Genomic DNA, 22,707 nt, shown 5'->3' on the forward strand with positions numbered 1-22,707 from the left:
CTTTTCTGACAAGCAGTGTCACACAGCTGCATCACTTATCTAATCTACAAAATCACACCAACAGCTCTGTTAAAAAAATGTAGCATTCTAACTCTTTGCATTAACTTTTCTGCATGGGGTTCTCGGCTACCTTCTTTTAACCTCTTACCTCAATTCTATTTAATTTGCTTCCTACAACCTTGGGGCATTTTTTCTGACACTGTGCATGGTGGTCCCTTCCCAGTCTTATGTCTCCCTAATACCATTCTTTTAGATTCTCCACCATCCTCCCTCATCATATTCACTTAGTAGCTATGTCCTTCTTGACCTTCAGAGTATGGGCATCTCTGTCATTGTCCAGACAATGCACAGTGCCTACATTGGGTATTGAGCCAATGGGAGGAGAGCCCTCAGTCTGGTAAGCTGATAAGCTCTGTCTGTTGCTAATGTCCCTCCACACCCCAATCCCAATTGTCCAAAATGCAGACATGTGGTCACAAGAATGCATAGCTTACAGTTTGCTTAAGTAAATGCTACTGATAGGTTTGCCGTTGTCTGCTTTATATTGATTTCCATGATAGCATCAACACAATATTATTGACATCTTGATGTACTTATCTATTTGAATCAATGTTTAACTGTATTTGGGGAAATTAATAGCAAAGTACTAGGCATTGACATATCCTTTGATAATTGCCCTTGATCACCTCAGGGATGATATGGTTTCAATTCTAAATAGAGGAAATTGACAATTTATGCCCTCTAATAAATTGACGGAGCTTTTACTGCCAGTAGGTGGAAGTATTGAGCCATAGATTTATACATCTCAATGGTCTATGTATATGTATATAGTGTGACATGCCAACAATACATGGATGTGTTTCTCTCCATCTTTTCATCAGTTATATATTCTCCCAGAAGATCCGAGAAAGAGAACTTTACCAACAGTGGCTTTTAAATCTCATTTTACTTAAGTTAATTTTACCTTAATTATCCTGTCCTAATAACTACCTGGCTGAAATTCGATTTCCTTTGAAATCCTCTGCTTCACATTTTCACTTACCTGTAACTAGGGAAACCATATGCATGATGAGAAGGTGTGAGTTTTAGGACAGTAGATGAAAATGATTTGGATAGTCACCTCCAACACCACTTTTGAGAGACAGAAATTTTTTGCTAACTGGGTTGAGAGTCAAGAGCAATGCTACTCCCTTTTCTTCCTTTCTGTCACATAGCTTTGCTGTTTGAAAAATTCCATGTTACTGTTCTTAGATTCCTCATTCTGATTTCTATGACACTTAACTCATGCTACTTTGTTTACTTATTGTGATTATGGGAACATTTTTAAAAATATATTCTGAAAAGAAAAATCAAATCGTGGGATCAGGATCCCGCTCTATCTCCTCCATCTTTCATCCTTCCAGAATAGTCAGTCTTTCCTAGCCCCTATAGACAAGATGAAGGGGGATTCCAGGAGCTAATGGCCCAAGCTCAGGATTTCTCATTTGGGGGGACAGATCCACAAGCCACAATGGCTTCCTGAACTATGTTTCTGGCCCAACTTTGGCAACTGAGTCCTAAACTAGCCTTTCAAACAATAAAATTTGGATTGATCAAACAAATCTTTATTGAATTGACCATTTGGAATTTCTGTCTTTATTACCAATTTTCACTAGTTCTCTGAATTATTTCTCTAGCAAGATTGTCTTGATATAGTGTCTTGATACATTTCTATCAAGAGATGTACAATCATAAATTGTACAGTTTGAATTAATGTAGCAGGACTCAAATAAAGGATGGGGTTGGGTGATTGCTAAGGGTGTTCCGTATTTGTCTGGCACCATCCTAATCTCAAGGTACTTTTATCCTTCTTATTCTGTTCCTTGACATTGTGGTTCTCTTCTCAACTGCAATAAGAAGTTATCCCATGTTCATGGTCACTACTATCAAAGTCAAAGTGTGTTAGTAACAGTGATGAAATAATGCTTTCTGTAACATGCCTTATTTCATAGAAAACTGTAACTCAGTATCTTTTACATGCATAAAATAAAACCACTTTTTCAGGTATTTTGTGTACATGAGCTCATAGGAACTCACAGTTCGTCTTTGGCATTAGCAGCTCACCTTTTTCATACAGTTCTGCTGAGAACCAGATAGACCAAAGGCGACATCCTTTCTCTGATGTCTCCATCATGCCCTCACACCCCTGGGCAAGAAGACAGTGATGCCTCACTTATGATTAGTTTAGCTCCTACAAAAGTGACACATATTAGCTTGTGGTGAATTGCAGTTAAACAAGGGACAGCACTTAAATAACAATGTGCATCTTAATATTCTGTCTGTGGAAACTCAAACATTCCCCACCCACTTATTTATCTACAAATGCAAGAGATTTTTTTGGCTGCCTGTTTGACATTTATTCCTGATCCACTGACTTTGAGACAGGATTTGGGCTGAGTGTCAAAAAGCTCTGCTTTCCAAGAAATGGAGGAGCCCAGCGTTCCAGCCAGTGGCCTGTCATGCTCTCCTCATTGCCCCAAAGGACCATTACAAAGCAGCAGGTTGTGTTTATGCTTGTTGCTCGGTTCCCAGACCCAAATGGTCTGTAATGTGGGGGATTAGAAAGCAGGAGAAACTCCGGAGCAAACACACATCCTTCTCTTAACTCAGCAGGGAAAGAACTGTGCGAGCTTTTCTATTTGAAATGTGCCCTAACAGAGGGTTTCTGGGCAATGTGTCTCTGAGGGGATTCTCTGTGGCAAGAGGAAACTATTCACCTGACTCAGAATTTCCTCCATCTGAGAGGTCTGAATGAGATTACTGAGAGGTTTTAACTATGGGACTAGACAACCTCACCAACCTACTCTGCCCCTTTGATTGTGTGAAAAACTTTTAAAAATGGTGTTTATGCATAGAATCATCTCACTATTTTATTTATGTAAGAAAAATAAAAGATAATATAGGAATAATATCAAAAGACAATAGAGATGAGGATCAGGAGGACCAATCCATGGTAGAAAGTTTGCCACAAAGAGTGGTGAATGCAGTACAGTAATGAAAGTTTCACTGTAACAATGATAGTTGGAACTGATCACTCTGGACAAGAACTGTGTGCTAAAAGGGGATAAAGTAATATTCATGGTACCCCTTCATGTGGTTTGAAATAGTGTAAACAGGAGTGGAGAGAGAGAAAGAGAGAAAGAAGTAAAATGCCTGGTCGGGGCAGGTGGGAGAGGGTGAGTGGAGGGAAACTGGGGCATTGTAGCAGGAACAGTGCACTGGTAAAAGGTGGAATACATTCTATGACTGAAACTCAACCATGAACAATTTTGTAACCACAGTGCTTAAATAAAGTAATTATATATATATTTTACATATATGTAGATAGATATACACATACCTATATAGAATTGTATATGTGTGTGTAGGAGAAAACCCACTGGAGAAATCAGCCACTGTCTTTAAAAGAAAAGTGGTATCTATGGATCTGGGCCAAACTCTTTCCAACAAGATTCCTTCTTGATACGTGTTAGCATCTGATTCTTTCTCTTCTTTCTTGTCTCCTCTCTCATAACTATTGGCCATTGCTTTCTCTAGGTATTTGTTTCTTTCCTGGTGGATTTTGAAACTAGTCCGCACTTCATTTTAGAGTAAACCTAGTCACTATTTTGGTTTTACCTTCCTTGTCCTGAAAACCAAACTTCTCTTATTCTCCTGAAGACTTTTATTTTTTCAGTGTCATGTCTAGTCAGTGTATCTGACTGTTGAGATTCCGGGTACTCCACTCATGCTGACTGTTGGGATTCTAGATATTCCACTCATGGCTGTCTACTCTCCCTTGTTTTGACCTCCAAACATCAGGTGAACTTGGGTAGGTTACAGAGTCCATGTGTTTTATTGTTTGTCTCTCTGGACTAGGAACTTAACCAACACTCATCTCTGCACCTCTTGTGAGCTGAGTGAGCAAATTCTTGTGCAGTTCTGAGCACAGAGAAGCTCTTACCACTTGACCTTGATATTTATAGTTTGGAGCTGGGAAAAGGCATGGAGTCTCTGAACTTTCACTTTCCCCTTTCTGTTCCTTTGCCAGATTCCCTGCATGCTAGAATTATTCACTGTGTGGATTTCATGGCATTTGTCTGTAGGTGAACAGCAGAAGTTGGTGATCTAGAGAATGTTTGGTCACTCTGGTGAAATGTGCCTCATCTCTATGTGTTGGTCGCTTAGGCTCAGAGCCACACAAGTTCTGCTCTTGTCTTCCCCTTCTCTCTATTGGATTTGAGATAATTAGTCTTCTTGATAATTAAATGTTTAGTGCAGTGAGCAAATACTAATCTGGGTTCATGAATCTTCATTCAAGATCTCTTCTGAAATGATTTTGCATCAGTTTTTTGTTTAAAATGCCAGTGATTTAGAGACCAAAGATGATTTTGTGATTGTTCCAAAATTTTGCTTTTCTTTTTCAACAAATTCCTTTTTTTGGAGAAACAGTGAATACAGATTCAGAAACTATTATTTTGCCTTATTTTCCAAAACCATAGGTAAGAGATTTATAACCTGCTGCTTTTATGAACTTCTCTCTTGGATATTAAAGCATTTTATAAATATATATTTTGTATATATACATACATATATATATACATCCAAAAATAAAATACTTCTATTTCATACATTTTTATACAATTTTTGTTGTTTTTAATATTCCTTTCAAGTTAAAGCCATGATGATATAACCATATGCTTGACAGTCTATAAATTAAAATCAGTTCTTATTGAAGTCTCTTTTTCTTTATGTACCTATATGACTTCAGTACAGTATAATGGATTGAAGAGAAAAACAACTTACATATACAATTTGGAACACTTATTTCATCTTTTAAAAATAAAATTGAATTCCGTGGAAACATTCTGTGACAACATTATAGAGATAAATTGACTGGGAATTAGTTGGCAGTTTTCTGGACACAATATTAGTCAATACCACCTCCCTGTCAGCCTCCGATCTCTGTCTCCATTTCAGAGCATCACAGATCTGATGTGAGGCTCATTAGTAATATTAATGGGTCATCTTACGGCCAATATTAGGTTTTGCTGTCTTGCCATTCACACAGATTCTGGTATGAGCCTACTGGCTCCTCCTGCATTCAAACCAACAGAATTGTTCTGCCAGTATTTGAAATGTTCCTTGCAAATATAGCAGCTGTGTGCATCCCCCATCAGTGTTGAACACCAAAGGTTACTGCCAGAATATTCTAATTGTTCCACAAAATCTCACCCTTGCTGATTGAATGAAATATTCTAGAAACAGAGGAGCACAGACTCAAATCTGGCCCTTTGTTTTTAATGATAAATGTTTGAATACATCCATTTCTGTGAGGATAACATCTCATTCCTAGTTTCAAAAGGGAATTTTAAAGACAGTAACATTCAGTAATCCCTAGAAAATTTTGACGATAATCTACCTAATCTCTTAATTAGAAAAGATGTTGAGGATAAAGGTGCTATAGTCTTGTTAGGAGGGGCTTACTCAAGGCTCTATTCTCAGGACTCACTCCTGGTGGGATTTAGGGGACTATATGCAGTGCTAGAAATTGAGCCAAACATGACTTGCAAGGTAAGTGTCTTACCTACTTAACTTTCTCTCTGGCTCAATTTTGTCTCTTCTAATCAATTTTCACAAATGAAAATCACTTCTAAAATCCTATCAAGAGCACAGTAGGGAGGATTTTTTTTCTTGTACATGGTTAATCCAGGTTCAATCCTCAGTATCCCTTATGGTTCCCTGAGTCCAAACAGTAATTACTGGGTATAGAGCCAGAAACAACTCCTGAGCACCAACATGTGTGCACTCCCCCAAAATCACATAAATATTACCATAGTCACATATGTGTGTGAATAAAATCTTTCTGTCTTCTATGTAAACATGAACAGCTTCATATCCTGTGTCTTGTTTTGTGTTTTTCTTATTTTCTGCCTTTCATTTTTTAAAAAAAAAAAACCTTGTACGAGTAGTCAAAGAGTGCTAGACAGTCTGTTTCCAAGTGTCCCAATGACTTTTTTTTGTCGCATTTAAAGTCACATTAAGCGACTTCATCAAGTGAAGGTGTCTCATGGAGAGTGTCAGGGCTGAAATATTGCTGCCCACTACCTATGCCTGAACACTGTGCACAAAGTTCTCCCCTCTTTCATTCTGAACCCCACCTGGGAAGAGAAACCCAGCTATCCATAGTTATTGTTGAGACGTGTCTTCTGTTCCTCTCACTTCCAGAGCCAAACTTTGTGTCATCCTATGATATTGGGAATTTCACCTACTTCTTCTTCCGAGAAAACGCCGTGGAGCATGACTGTGGGAAGACTGTGTTCTCCAGAGCCGCTCGTGTCTGCAAGAATGACATTGGGGGGCGCTTCCTGCTAGAGGACACATGGACTACATTCATGAAGGCCAGACTCAACTGCTCCCGGCCTGGAGAGGTGCCCTTCTACTACCATGAGCTGCAGAGTACATTCTTCCTGCCTGAACTGGATCTCATCTATGGCATCTTCACCACCAATGTGTAGGTACCCGGATACCGTAGATGCTTCTTTACATCCCCTCCTTCCTCTCCACCTATTGCTGCTCCTCTGGTCTCTCAGGTTGAAAAGTGCCATGCAAGGAAGTGACTTTTTCTTCTGGGCTAACAGACCCAGCCGTCTTGGAGAATGAACCTGGTGTTCCCTGATGAGTGATTTTTGAGTCTTTAAGGTAGAAAATATAAAACTAATCCAAAAGAGTTAGGATCTCTCTTTCTATAATAACAAGAGTAGATTACTGGATTGGCACTTTTTTCTTTTTCTTGATTTGATGGTGTGTTCTGGGCACTTTCTAAATGCTGGTTCCATTTCCAGGGTCTCATTTTTCACTACAGGAGTCTTGCATTTACGCCGAGCAAAAGTTGAATAGTCTAGGAAGCCTTTGCTTTGAAATCACTTGATATTTGAATAACCCCCATTCAGAACTGAATGCATCTTCTCACTTTATAAATTCCGTTTTTCTTTTGGTATTTTTGTTTGTTTGTTTTAGGGCCACACCCAGCTATGCTCAGGGATGATGCCTAGCTCTGTGCTCATGTATTACATCTGATGGAGTGAGATGGTGTCAATCCCCAGTTTAGCTGTGTGCAAGGGAAAAGCCCTCCCAACTGTACTATTTATTGTTCCACTCCTTACAAACTGTTTTAGATCACACTATTATTCAGGAAGAGAGCTAACATAGGCTTGCCTCTTCGTAATGATCATGATGATGATTTTAAAACAATTTATAAAGCAAAATGCACATTTTTTCTTGTTGGGGGATGTACTAGCTTCAGAAGAAGAAAATTGCCTCTATGGTCTAGGGAATAATATTTAGTTTTCTGATCTATTCACTGGAGTGTGTCACCTGAACTCATGCTATTTTCATTCTTGGACAATGGGCTTTGTTATCACTCAACACAATTATGGGTTGAAGATCCAATGGATACTGAGTCTTAGCAGGAATTTTTCTGAAAATCTCTAATGTAGACACCATTAGGCAAAAGATATTAACATGTTGTCTCTCCAAAGTGCATGATACAGATCTAAAAGAAGTGTGTATGTATGTATGTATGTATGTATGTATGTATGTATGTATGTATGTATGGATAGATGGATAGATAGGGCAGGCTGACTGTCTTCCGATGTGTCTGGAATGGTCCTGCATTTAGTATTGGCAACAGTCCTGCCCAGGGGGCTAGTCATTCTGCTTTCCTTAATGGCGTCTTGTGACTTAGAAGCTGCTGTGTTATTTCTGCTAGGTGCATCATCTGCATCTTCTTTTACTGTTGATCTTTTCTTTCTGCTCTTTCTTCTCCTTACATGTGAAACTTGTCTGCCCTTGAAGGTGTCTTCTTGTCATGAAACTTGAGACTCACATGATTGGCTCCCTGGACACCCCAACTCTACCTGACTATCTTGGTTATTGTCTTTCTGCTTTTCAACCTCAGATGTTATTTTTACTCACTGAGACGTTTCCTTTTAAAACATCAATTTATAGCTTCTGAAGTTGATTTGTTTTCCAGAACTTTCTTTAAGGAATAGTGTAGGCTGCACAAGAGCCTTTTCACTTGCTCAGTTGAAATCAATTTGTTCCCACTGGGAGCTTACTTGAGCTGTTCATTCTCCTGGTGAAAGCATCACTTTTCACAATCACAGAAGAAATGTGTATGGGGCATTCCATGATGGTGAATTGCCAATTTACATAGTCACAAAAATTAATTTGGGCTGGGCCCAGAGAGATAGCACAGTGGTGTTTGCCTTGCAAGCAGCTGATCCAGGACCTAAGGTGGTTGGTTCAAATCCTGGTGTCCCATATGGTCCCTCATGCCTGCCAGGAGCTATTTTTGAGCAGACAGCCAGGAGTAACCCCTGAGCACTGCCGGGTGTGGCCCAAAAAACAAAAAAAAAAATTTAATTTGGGGCTAGAGTTCACCTTTTGTTTAATGTATTTGTTGTGTTGAGATGTGTCCAGTGTATACGTCCATCCCAGAAGACATGCAGTCACTCTTCTGTTTTTCTCCAAATTCCTCCCTAGATCTTGGAAACAAAATTTTTTTACAGCCACTTTTGAGTTCACAGTGGTTCCATCTGCAGATAAGATGCTGTCAACAGCACTTTTGTTCAGCACTCAGATGACAGGCTTGGACCAGCCTCTGTGGTGAGCTTGATCCTATCTAGCCCCAGAGAGGATGCGAAATGGGGACCAGGTTTTCTCTCATGGTTATGTTGTGTTCAGTACCACATTTAAGTTCTTCCAAGTTCCTTTTAAATTTATGTGTTTTTCCTTTTCCTAACTTACACCACAGAAATATGCAGTCACACAGTGTGAAAGCAGATATGAAAAAGCTTTTACACAACAGTGGGGTGGTGATCCCCCCACTCTTCCCTAGAAGAGGCGTGAGCCCAGCTTTAGGCTCCTTCCTCTCAGGGGGCAGTTCCTGTCACTCTGCACCTCCACTTATCTCCACACCTTCACTGTCTCCACACCATCATGCTTCTCCATATCTCACTTCTCTGCACAATTCCTTTGTCTCCACACCTTTATTGTCTCCACAGCTTTCCTGTCTCCACAGCTTCAATCCTTTCCAAACATTCACTCTTCTCCACACCAGCCTCTCACAGAGAATCAAAACCTTGCCTTTTGGAGCCAGAATGCCTGGCATTGAGAGTATCTTCCCATGAGTAGCTGGTGACTTGTAGTCAATGCTTTGACTTCTGTGTGTCCATTTTCCTGACCATTGAATTTTCTTCACTTTTACAGATTTAGTGAGTGGGAATTTGGAAAGGCTTTAATCTGATGTTCACTATCTATTCAATATTGGTCCAGTAACCCAAGTCACATTAGGCTGTGAGTTTTTGTGACCTTATCTTTGAAGGGAAATATTGATCAGTTAGCATGATTATTGGCTCAGCCAAATAACATGAAGCAAATACCAGCACTGAGCTCCAAAGGCAGTTGTATGGAAGAAAAGAGTGATCTGTTTTCATGCTGGTGAAAGGGCCCTGCCTGAGCTTATGAGAATTTGGATAAAAACTCTTAAGACATGTGGTCACAATGATAACACATCAGGTGGGGCATTTGCCTTGCATGCAGCAGTTTCAATCCCCCACATCCCATATAGTCCTCTGAGCATCTCCAGGAATAATGTCAGAGTACAGAGGCAGGAGGAATACCTGAACATTGCCAGATGTGGTCCCAAAAAACAATCCCTCACACCCCCAAAAAGTCTCTCTAAGGTGCTTAATTCTTTCTTTATGATTCATAATTTTCTCTTTTGGTCCAGGTTCTGGCAAATATCTTTAACCCTTCAAATTACTTTGAAAATACTTTCAAAATTGTGTATGTGGGGGGACCGGAGTGGTGACACTAGAGGTAAGGTGTCTGCCTTGCAAGTGCTAGCCTAGGATGGTTGGCATTTTGGTTCCCCAGCGCTCCATGTGGTTTCCCAAGCTAGGAGCGATTTCTGAGGGCATAGCAAGGAGTAACCGCTGAGTGTCACGGGGTGTGGCACAAAAACAGAAAAACAAACAAAAAAGTGTGTGTGTGTGTGTGTGTGTGTGTGTGAGAGAGAGAGAGAGAGAGAGAGGGAGAGAGAGACAGAGAGACAGAGAGAGACAGACAGAAAGAGAGAGGGACTCTAACAGGCACTCTTGCAATGTACTTAGAATTGATTTTAATTAAGAATTATGAAAGATCAGAAATATCTACAGATCATGATAAAGGCCACTAGCCCTCCTACACAAGCTAATTTGTTCAAATGGACAGGTGGGCAGGTCCTTCCACCACTGCAGGAGAGTATTTCCTTCGGAGTTTAGGAGGTGATATGCTGTTCTTCATAATCATGTCACCCTTACGGAGTTAATCCTGTCCTGCCAGAGGTCAATTTTGAGATGCTAAATTGCCTTGGTTCTCCTCTGAGATGTGACTCTTCCATGTGAGAGGCTCCGTGAATACAGCTCCTGTCCCAAATTCTCTCTCTGTCTCTCTCTGTTTTTTTTTAATTAAATATAATTTTTATTTTAATCATAGTGGCTTACATATCATTGACAATAATATTTTAGGTACATATTAACAAAATCAGGGGAATTACCATCACCGAATTGTCCTCCCTCCACCTCCGTTCCAGTCCTTCTTCCCATAACCTCTTCCCTTACCCCCGGGGCTGCTAGAATAAGTGGTCCCCTTTGTGCCTAGCTTACTACTTAGTGGTCTTACACCTATTTGGTCTTGGTACCTCTCTTATTCCCACCCCCCCAATTGGGAGGCGGAATCCCCCACATACACACATACTTCATAGGGTTCATAGAAAGTTGGTCTTTAGATATTTGCAGGCCCTAGTCTGAGTCTTCTAGAAGGTTCCAGAAAGCAGAGATTTGAGAGAAGATGGGAGTCAACAAAGTGTGCTCTGACCCTCCTCCTCTTCTGTCCCTCCTCAGGAACAGCATCGCCGCCTCAGCTGTGTGTGTCTTCAACTTGAGCGCAATCTCTCAAGCATTCAATGGGCCTTTCAAGTATCAAGAAAACTCACGCTCTGCCTGGCTACCCTACCCCAACCCCAACCCCAACTTCCAGGTAAGTTCCAGGACTCAGGGAATCTCAACAGGTCCAGCATTTAGAACAGAGACTGTAGACCTGGTAAAGATAAGCTGGAACTTACTGAGAGAATCGCAGGGCTCCTGGGAGCCAGGCAAGTAGGGAGAGGGCTTGGTTCATGCAAGTAGGCTTAAGTATTGCCTTACAGAACCCCCGGGCTTTGCTAAGTGCCCTTAGCCATCTCTTTCCTTCGTTGCTGCACTTAAAGGGCCCACCTACTGCAGGGCTTGCTAATTTTTCTTTTAGCAAGTCTCTGGTCAATGGTTCTGTGACCCCAACACCAGGTTCTGCTAACTGATTCACTCGTGATTGGGATTTGGACCAGAGAGCTCTGAACACAGCTCACCTCTGCTTTGGGAATATTGTGAGATTTTTTGTTGGGGTGAGGAGGCCAGGTGGCACTGCTGAGGGGAAGAAACAGATGGTGCCACTCACATAACCATTCCTGAATCTGAGTTCTGGGGTCTGGCAGTTCTTAGGAGCTCTGCACACCATCTGCTCCAATCTCACCTTATGCAGAAGCAGCTGGGTCCCTGGAGAGGTGAGGCCATTGACTCCTGCTGGTTGTTCAGCAGGTGTGTTTGTGGGTACCAGCTGCTGTGACCAGATCTCATAGACCTTAGAACAACAGACTTATTTTTCTCTGTGCTGGCTATGAATCTATGTAGAAGGTTCTTTCCCACCATTCTATTTCCCATGAAGGCCTTGTTGCTATATATTGTCACTGCTACGTACCAGCCATGACCTTCCCATGCTTTCCCAATGATCATGGGTAACCAGAAGCCTGAGGAATCTATGGAACCTGAGTTGTATTCTCAAAGATTATTTCCACCAAGGGTCAGAATTCAGCCCAGGAATTTTAGGCGACAGATGTTAGCCTACTGGTAGGCATTGTTTGAGGAAACTTCAACCATGATCCTCTTGCCAGAATGTTCATGGGCTCTTCCCTGCTCATCCTCATCATGACCATCTTCTTCAATAATTTCATCATCATCATCATCATCATCATCATCATCATCAGTGATCTCAGTTTTAGTGCTAAGTCCTGGATACTGATATCTTGCTGATGCTTCATGTACATATCACATCCATGTTGGCCATTACACCCTGTTGGCAAACACGCTTCCTCAGGTGCTAAAAAGTATTGAGCTTCAGGGTTCAAAAGCCTGCCAGGGGGATCCATTGGTTCATGGTCAAGCTGAGATCCCAGCCCTGCTGTTTAGATGCGAAACCCCAACCTCTTCAGACTAGAAAATCACTAGTTAACTAGCTAGTTACCCTCATGAATGAGTGATTCTGTCGCAGCCTCCAGGATCAGGCTGTTTCATTCTCATCCTGACATAGACCACCCTGGCTGCTCTTGGAGAAAATTAGAAAAGCAAAGGTTCATTGTTTTATACTTTACTTGCACTTTAGCAAGAATTGGTCAAGTCTAATTGTTTGAAAAGCAAACTTTTCCATTTTGGAAGAGCTAGGCCAGTCACTAAGGCCCATGATTTACATGTCCTCTTTACTGTTTTTCAGGGACCCCCCTTTTTTTAAAAGCACATTGGTTGTGCATTTTCCACAGTAAATTAAGGAAGCAGGATCCAAGTGCACAGCCATGTGTTAGGGCTGAATGTTGATGATGCTGATGAATGTGTGCTTGGTCTCCTGGGCATTTTCTTATACAGCAGTGACTCAGGGTCACGGGTTGTATAAATGCTTTTCTGTATATGTGCTTTATTTCTCCCCTCTCAGCAACTCTGGGAGGTCAACATCATTATCCTCACTTTTATAAGTCAGAAAATCAAAGGATAAGATGAATATGTATTATCTCAGCCTTGCCACAAAGAAAGGTCAGTGCAGGAAAAAGGAATTGATTAAACAGGTCGTCGGGCGATCTTGCAGTGTGTGGGAACTACAGAGAAAGCATCACTGTGCTGATGAAGATTCCTGTACTCTGTAGAGTGCACATGGGGCATTATCTAAATACTCACACCCTCCGCCCCTTTGTTCAAGCTCTGTTGCTAAATCCTACCTCTGTCCCTGAATATTGAGGCTCTAGGAACCTTACTGCTGGAGAAAGATCTCTGGGAACTTCTGGAGCTTAACAAAAGGTGCAAAGATTCTTAAAATATGTACATAATTAAGAATTTGGATACAGAGCATTGTGTCAATTGAAGGGACCCTCTAAATTTATCTGTTGTAGTTAAGATGGCCATGTGTCTTTAGTTAAGTACCATGGGATTGGCTTTGTGGAGTGTTCAGCTTTCATCCTATATGGCCTGTTTGTACAAGTTTGTGCCCTTAGCTGGCATCAGTCTTCTTTTCCTACTCTCTCCTCCCTATGCCCCACCAGTTTACTCAAATTACCAGGCCAATACATTAGTCCTCAGCCTCCTTACCACCTCCCCTTACCTAGCACCACATGCTGGGTGGAATCTTCCATTGCTTTCTCTGTTTCTGGCATCCTCTGAAGGTGGTCATCTTTAGTTCAAACATCTTCAAGGACCTGCAACTTGATGGACTTCGTTAGACCATATTGCCTCCAGGCACTGGTAATTATCCCCCTTTTGCTGGGACATGTCGATATCCTACCATGTGTCCACTTATTTCTTATTTTGGTAATGTGCATTTGTAAGTTGGGGTTATGCACTGTATAGTTGGGTGTGTGGATCCCTTCTAGGAGCTGGAGCATGCCTGCAGGGCCACACGTGAATCTTACTGCAGTCTGCTAGAACTCCTGTTGGGAGCTTGCTTTGCTAAACTGGTCTTCACTGGGAAGAAATCAGGAATTTCAGGGAACTCAAATGATAGATAATGGCACTTCTTTGTGGAATCCCTGGGAGTACCACAAACCACATGTTTTCTTTCAGCTCAACTTGTATGAAAGCCATATTCCTATGATTTCCTCATTGATATTTTGGAACCTTTCAGGTTAGCACAGCAGGGGAATATATTTTAAATCAGGATCCACCCAGTAGAAATGCTTCAAGAACCATGTGTGTGTGTGGGAGGGGGGGTGTGGGTGTGTGTGGGTGGGTGTGGATGTGTGTGTGTACCATGATTTACTATGCAAAGTGACTAGATGTTGGGTTGGAAGGTTTCTTCTGTGTAATTCCTAATAATAGGGATTTTATCAGGCATTTCCAAAAGAAGCCATGAATTAGAGAGGATCAAAAAGGGGAGTTGAGTAGCTGAGGAGAAGTAGTGCATGTTTTATGGTGAAATGCAATCTCAAGTCACAGGTGAAGAAGATCACTGCAGAAGGATGAGATTTGTGGAGGCATGGCAGAAGAAGATGGGGAACAGGATATTGGGACAGTGGTGGAGGGAAGAAGACATTCTGGTGAAAAGGGAAAGGTGCTGGACAGTGTCATGCCAGAAACTCTTATTATCAGTATTTTAAATAACAGTACCTTAAATGATATGGAAATAAAGACAAGATAGATTGTTTTTTTTATATGAGTTATCAAAAGAGCATGTCCTATTAGAGGCTGTGGTCCATCCACAAGTCATCCAGACTTAGAAAAACATAAGACATCCACAAGTCATCTAGACTTGGAAAAGTATAAGGTACTGGACACAAACATCATCCAGATTCAAAAACTTGGGTGGAATTTTCTAGAAATTCCAGCTGGAGCTACTATTGCTCAGAAATGAGGGTGTCATAATGGAAGGAAAAGTATAAGAAAGGTGAGAAGAGGTTAGTAGGAAGAGGAATAAAAAATATGTGGCTGAGTTAGTATTTGTGGCTGTGTAGGATTTGGTGACAATATGCATGTTTGCAGGGAGCTGGGAAGAAAGGCCCTGTCAGCCCCCAAGAATGTAGCTAAATGATGGGATTCCATCACTTCATGTGCTGGGACCAGTATGGACTTGTGTTTAAAACACATAATGCCAGCATTTCATCCCCAAAATCCCAGTTATTTATCGTAATAGATGCAGAATTAGCAAGACAGCGCATATGGATTGCAGCCACATGAGGGTGATGGCAGTGGAATTTTACTGCTTTTTATTGTTTTTCTCTTGCACTGAGTCCCGAGGGTGTCACATAGACACTGCCCACAGCCCAACGTGTAAGGCTGAGCTGAAGGATTTGCAGCCCATTAGAGAATGAGGTAGGTTACTTATAGCACAGTAAATAAGTGCTATAAATTTAAGTGGCTTTCAAAATATTTGAAAAAGAGTCCTTAGGTGGCTTATTCGTTAGAAGCTGACAAGGAAACCAAGACTCTGGGTCACTCTGACACTAGTTCTTGGCTAATGGTGCTCTCACCCAGTTCTCAGTGTGGGTTGCATGTCACACTACCATGCCAACCATGAGTACCCCACAGGTCAACTCAGTGCTGAACAGGGGGAGCAGACCCCAAACAGGAAGGCTTTGTGCATCCCATAGGCTTTCCTTTGTCCTGCTGAACATGTCTTCCTGAGGCCAGTGGTCCTGGAATGACCCTGGGTGATCCATTGGAGCATCTAAGAACCCTTGTCTTTGGTTTGGATGAATTGATTGGAGTGATTTGCAGCCCCCCAGAGAACCATTGGGATGACTATAAAAGGCTCCTGTTCAGCTATAGCTGGATGGAAAAGCTGGAGAGGGCAAGGAGTGGAAAAAGGATTGGAAACTCCTTTCCTCTTGAGCTCCCCTTGCCCTGGTTCTTCCTATGAACTTTTTTTTCTAGAAGTTTAGTTGCAGAAGTGATTGAGACTTTTTGGTCCATATTGATTGATTCTAGAACAAGGAAACAGAGTGAGCCCCATCCACCTTGTCACCTGGTCAGTTCTCTTGGCAGTCAAATGCATTCCAAAGTCACTTCATGCACAAAAACTACATTTATTACTCTGGTTGTGTAGAGCATCATGAAGGTTTTAGGAACCTATTCTCAGCAAAGACAAAGACCAAAGCTTCACTTTTTATTGTCTTGGGAACACACCTAGCAATGCTCAGGGCTTATTCCTGGTTCTCCACTCAGGAATCGTGGCAGTGCTTGGAGGATCATATGGAATGTTGGGAATCAAACCTAAGTCAGCAGCATGCAAGGCCAGTTCCCCAACTGCTGTATTATCTCTCTGGCCCCTAAAGATAAACTTCTATGGCAATTCACAGCATCACATAGGCACTACAGGTTGATGACTTACATACCTGAGATCTAGAGTCCAGGCAACTGATCAACAAGGTGTGATCTAGCTTTTGCTTCAGAGCAGTTAGACTTCTTGAGCATCCCCACAGTAATTCCTTCATCACCCCTTACTTGTCAAGAACCTAGAGAGAAACTCAATTTTCTTTTATCTCTTAACTCAGAGGAGAGAGGTTTAGAGCCATATCTAATGCTCAAAGATCAATCCTCACAGTATATAAGGGACAATATATATATAGAACCCATATTAGCTGCTTGCGAAGAAATTGCCTTAACTTACTATTTCTCCAGCCCTTATCTCCTGACTTGGTGATGCCAATATTCTAAAAATTTGTCAATGTGCTAACCTGCAACTATGCTAACCTTTTTCTCGTACACAGAGAGCTAAAGGCCACCTAGCCTTCAGTACTGGCCATGAATTTCAGGGAGAGTTGACCACCAAACATATAGTTACTCTATGAACTAGTTCTAGTTGCTCTCTGAATTAGAACACACCTGGACAGATGCTAAGTGCAGTAGAGTGTGTAGACTGTGTTTCCTCAGGGTGAGATCCAGTGTGCCTGAGCTGAGGGAGTGAGCCAGAAAGATGATAGTCCTATGAAACATGACCCCTTCCACCCCAGGGTCAGCTCCTGGATTCTCATTGGCTCCAGTGTCTTCATTCCTTGCTCTTTGACTGCTGAATCTCTATGGGCCAGAAACTCACTTTCTTGCCACATTCTTCAGTAGAACAGTCCTGGTATATGTATGGCTCTATATCCTTGGCCTAAACACACACTTTCAATTAACTGAAAAATGCTCTACCCTGCCTCTGTCACTTGGGCTCTTGTAGCTCTGAGAAGAGAGAAGACCATTATTTTTTAGCTGCAAAATTGGTTGAGACAGAAGGGGAATTTTTTTCATTGAGATCTCATGGCTTTTGCTCTTGGTGTCACTGAGCCTTCTCTCTCTCTCCTCTCTCTCTCTTCTCTCTCTCTCCCCTCTCTCTCTCCTCTCTCTCTCCTCTCTCTCTGTCTCTGTCTCTGTCTCTCTGTCTCTGTCTTTGTCTCTGTCTCTGTCTCTCTCTGTCTCTCTGTCTCTGTCTCTCTCTGTCTCTGTCTCTCTCTCTGTCTCTCTGTCTCTGTCTCTGTCTCTCTCTCTCTCTCTCTCTCTCTCTCTCTCTCTCTCTCTCTCTCTCTCTCTCTCACCCCTACCCCAGGTTTCTGCAGGGGTGACATCCTACCAGCACTGGATCAGACTCAAAATTCATTTCACTCCAAGCTACTCTTCATTGACAACTAGCTTACAATTTGACAGAACATAAGACAGTATGAAGTGCTATGAAAACCATCATCTATTTTTAAAGCAGTTTCCATCTTCCATGTTTTGCCCTCTAACCTGTCATAAAATCTAATATTAGAGAGGGCATGTTCTCAGGGGTCATTTTGGATGATACGGACAGGGAAAAATTCATTTCCATCAAACGTATTGATATCAAGGGCTCGGTATCAACCCTTATGGGAATCAGGATTTGAAAATGTCGGAAAAAAATGAGAACATGTGAAAGTGGCAGCCGTGTGTCGTGCTCTGCCCCAGGCAAGCTCTACTCTTTTTCATGGGTTTCTTCTGATCTTATCCTTGCCCCAAACTATCTACAGCAGGTCTCTTCCTCTATACTTCCCAGCTTGGAATTTAATTATCAGCAATATCCATGCCTGACTTTCCTCCTGTTGTCCGAATTCATCCTTTTAATAGGTCCTGTGCCTGAAAATATTTTTTCTTTCTCCTTTTCTTCCTTTAGACTCTCTCCTCTTTCCCTGGTGCCCTTACTTTCCTTATCTCTTTCTTGCAAATATGCCCAGCAATTTCTCAGATTCCTAGACTATGCACACAATAATCTTTGCATTTATTTATAGCTTGAAATTTATTTATAGCTTGGAATGGAACGTGAGCACAATGCCAGGAGACAAGCATAGTGTTTCTGTCATGTCTGGTGTTAAGATGCTAGGTCCTAATTAGGCTTACTACTTCCATCATGGATACCCACTGTTGCTTATGGAAAACAAGCAATTGAATAAATGTGGATGGTATAGTTGATGGTTGCATTTACCATGTGTGTAGTTACCTGATTTACCAGGTGAATATCCCTCTATCACTTTGCTTTATCAATACTAATGAGGTGCCAAGGAAGGTTGAGGCTCATAGGACTTAGCAGGGATATCACCTTGACCTATTCCACATGTCTAATTAGTTCACTCATGATGGAGTAGAGAAGTTCCCCTAAATCTGTTGAGTTCCACTGTGCATTGGGAAGGAAATTTGGGGAAATAAGGGAAGGAAGTCAGTATGAACACAGGATCACACTCTGGCTTATTCAGGCTCCACTGACTAAGAGAATCGGGATTAGCTATATCTGAAGGAGCCAGTAATAGTACACTAATGGTCCATTCTTCCTGCAGTGCGGCACTGTGGACCAGGGTCTCTACGTGAATCTGACAGAAAGGAACCTGCAGGATGCACAGAAGTTCATCCTGATGCACGAGGTGGTGCAGCCCGTGAGCCCCACACCTGCCTTCCTGGAGGACAACAGCCGCTTCTCCCATGTGGCTGTGGACGTGGTTCAGGCCAGGGACATGCTGGTCCACATCATCTACTTGGCCACAGGTAGCGCACTTCATCTTCTGTAAGGTTTTCTTCCATCTCCAGATGCAATGTTTGCTTTCATCAGCAACACATCATCCTAGTGTTTGTCTCTGGGTCCCTCTTCCTCCCTCACAATCAAGCCCTCGTGGCTCCCTCACCTCTGGCCTCTTCTGTGGAAAATCATTTCACCCACGTTTTTCCACTTTGTGGCTCAAAATTCTCAGTGCATAGATAAATGTCTATTTTCTTAACTCTTCTCATAATATCAACGTATTTGGCATGACTTCTTAAATTTGGATAATTTAAGACAGTGAAATTATATATATTTTTAACCACAAGGATGCTCAGGACTTGCTTCTGTCTTTGCCCTCTGGAATCACTCCTAATGTTGCTCAAGAGGCCACATGGGATGCTGGAAATTGAACCCAGGTTGGCCACCTGCAAGGCAAGTGCCTACCTACTGTGCTATTGCTCTGTCCCTGAGTAGAATTTTAAAGAAGACATTGAGGCTTATGTTCACATGGGCTTACAGGGTTCCAAGTAGTTCAACCCAAGCTCTGACCACCTGATCCTGAACAGTTTCTACGAATGGAGTTGGTGGCACTCAGGCATCAGTATGATTGGTGGAAACATTAGCTTCCAGCCTCATGCAGTCATCAATGGCACCAAGGCTGCTTTGTTTCCATGGTAACTACCCCTGGTGGGTATTTTCCATGACTGTATATGGTACAACCAGCTTGGGTCCCCATGTCTCAGGGGACTCCTAGTTTTTGCTGGCCTATGGATGTTCATTTTTCCCTCACTGAAGCCACATCCTCCAGTTCTCCTCTGCCCAAAACTCTACCTGTAGGAAGCTATTGGTGTCCTAAATGCTCTTAGAAATGAACCTTGGGTGAGAAAAGCAAGTCCTTGAACATGATTTTGTTCAGCATTGGGCATGCTGACATTGAACTGAAACATTACTGGTGGCCATGCATTTGTGGGTGTGTTCACTCAGAACCCATACTCAGGTCTTCAGCTGCTAGGTTCTCTGTTCCCTCGAGGGAGTCAACTGTTGCCCATGTAGAGATCCATCTCAGCACCCACAAGTGTGAGACTGAGCAGAAGGTCAGCACCCTGCTCTCTGGACACATTTGGTAATGCATTTGGGAAGCAGAAGGGAGGAGAAAATTAACCTGTGCAATGGAAGTAGGAACCTTGTGCTATGACAGCTGGAGGGGACATCTGAGCCTGGGGTTGACCAAATGGCACTTCCTAGTCTAATGGAATTACCAGCTTGTGGGAGTGCTCAGTTATGGGCACTGTTGCTGTGCATTGGGCAGATGAAGACAGATTTCTGGCCAGCTGATTAGCTTCAGAGATCACAAAGCCACTATAAAGCATATCTAGGCAGTGTCAGAGAAAGTTGGGCAGAAATAGTTTTTCAGAGTCACTTTCCAGAATGTTCTATTAGGGACTAGAGGAAGTTGCGGTGGCCAGAGGGGAGAACTGAAGGAGGTATGATTGTCTTCTGCAAGAATATGTAAACCTCAGAAGTTCACCCTCTTCTGCTAACTGGAGTGCAGAAAGATGCTGTTTCTTCTCTCCTAAGGGTTCCCTTAACACATTGTGGAAAGAGTGAGCGGGATATGTCTAACACTCTTTCTTCTTTGCTCTCACACTGTCTATTGGATCCAAAGAAGATGACAGTTTGATTTCTCCGAAATCAGGCATTTGGGGGAGGGAGGTGCATGATTAGGGTGTGCACAGTTGGGCTGGGCAAGTAGAGGCAAGTGTCTCAGCCCAGACTCTTGACCCATTGCAGACAGGCCATGGCAGTGAGATTTACTTCTCTGGTGGTCATCATGGTTTCTAAGAAAATGTTACTCTGTGACTCGGTTGTGTCTGTCAGTTCAGCCATTGGCCCCCAGACACTGCTCATGGCTTAAAATGCCAGAGCACCCAGATCAAAGTGCTGGAGAGTCTGTTTTGTCCGGGGCTCTCATGACCAGATCCATTTCCTCCCTCTGTCTCCAGATGGTAGAGAGGGAAGTCTGAGTGCCCCCGATCTAATTGTCTTTAATAATCCCCATCTCGGGGCCGGAAGATAGCATGGAGGTAAAACATTTGCCTTTCATGCAGAAGGTCATTGGCTCGAATCCCAGCATCCCATATGGTCCCCTGTGCCTTCCAGGGGCGATTTCTGAGCATAGAGCCAGGAGTAACCCCTGAGCGCTGCCAAGTGTGACCCAAAAACAAAAACAAACACAAAAAAAAATCCCCATCTCCCAATTCCATTGATTTCAATATCTGACTTTTGCTTGAATTAGGCAACAACTCACACTCCATCCTTAGCAATGAGCATCTTGCATTACCACTATTGAAAACATGCCCGCAGGAATCAAACATTGGAGTGTTTTTTCATCACAAACAATCTGTTTGAGCAGACTCTCCATCAAATACAAACAGACCAACTTAGACAAATTATAGATCTGAGAAGAAACTGTAGTCTACAGCTATCGCTGTTGAAACAGTACAATTTTCTATGCAGCTTCTTTCAAGAATTCTATTTTGGTTTATGCTTTGGTTTAGTTTGGGGGCCATACCTGGCAATCTCAGGGCTGACTCCTGGTTCTGCACTCCAGGATTCCTACCTACAATGCTCAGATCACTGCTCAGGAAAGAACCCGGGTTGGTGGCATTCAAAGCAAACACTGTTTCTCTGGACCCAGGATTCTTGTTAGGTAATGTCTTGATGGGGACTCTGCCCTTCCCTCTACTTCTAGCTCACACATCCTTGGTCAGGAGAAGGAGTTGGTCAAATATAAGGCATTGCCCTTAGACCAGCCTCTTTATCTTGTCTCTGAATTTGCAGACCTGGTTATAACAATGGTATGTCATGTACCATTCATCCAATATGATGAACCTTACAACCCTGAATGTGTCTTCAAAATTTCTTTTCTGGGGCTGGAGTGATATAGCACAGTGGCTGAGTGTTTGCCTTGCCATGTGGCCAACCTGGAACAGATCCAGGTTTGATTCCTGGCATCTGATATGTCATTTGATATGCTCCTGAGACTGTCAGGAGTGCAGTGCCAGGAGTAAACCCTTGAGTGATGCCTGGTGTAGCCTAAAAACTAAAATAATTATTTTCTTCTGCTGACTGTTTACCAGTTGAATCATATAATATTCTATGGACACTGATATTGCTCATAAATCCCAGGTGGGGCTGTAGGGCTGCTATTTCCCTGACTCCAAAGTTTTGTTGTTATCCTCAAAGGACAGGAATTCATGGAGGAGGGAGCAGGTAGCTGCTAGCAGAAACACTGTAGTTACTTAGAGGGTTGGGGCACAGCTGGCTCTCTTCCAGGTGCAGTGCCTGAGACTGACCCAGCAAGAATTCGAGATGGGATTTAAGTTTGTGTAGACTCACTTGCTAGTTCTAATTTTAGCTTCTCTATAAAATTACAAATTTCATGCCTTTACCAACTTTTAGGGTTTTCAATTTTTCCTTCGAGCACTGCTTAGTGCACTTCGAAGTTGCCTTCTTTTGCAAAGTTTCATTCAAAATCAAATGTCGTTTAAAGGGATAGCCTTTCAGGACCCTGCTTGTGCTTTTATTTTTCCCTTGAAAAGAACTGAAATGTAAAAATGTAAATCATTAGAATATCCCAGAATGCCAAGCTGTCTAACTAAACCTGCTAATAGCCAACCAACCACCTTATCTGAGAAGGAAGAACCAGAATTTTAACCGCCAACCCACGAGAGAAGATTGAGTAGCAAAAAATAATCTGGGCTCTCTGCTCCCTGTGCAATTTAGAGAGAAATACGAACTAAGGCAATATAGTAACATTACATTTTA

At 42.3% G+C, this 22,707-nt stretch overlaps 1 protein-coding gene across 1 annotated transcript in view; it reads left to right on the plus strand.

Annotated features, from left to right (window-relative positions):
• SEMA5A (semaphorin 5A) overlaps positions 1–22,707 on the plus strand; it is a 450,728-nt gene that overhangs the window by 329,746 nt on the left and 98,275 nt on the right. Inside the window, exons 9-11 of the mRNA XM_049767907.1 lie at positions 6,247–6,532; positions 10,968–11,103; positions 18,683–18,887. Of these exons, the coding sequence (XP_049623864.1) occupies positions 6,247–6,532; positions 10,968–11,103; positions 18,683–18,887 (627 nt within the window). The remainder of the gene's footprint in view (positions 1–6,246; positions 6,533–10,967; positions 11,104–18,682; positions 18,888–22,707) is intronic.

The sequence above is a fragment of the Suncus etruscus genome, chromosome 2 (genome assembly GCF_024139225.1).
Source record: "Suncus etruscus isolate mSunEtr1 chromosome 2, mSunEtr1.pri.cur, whole genome shotgun sequence".
NCBI lineage: Eukaryota > Metazoa > Chordata > Mammalia > Eulipotyphla > Soricidae > Suncus > Suncus etruscus.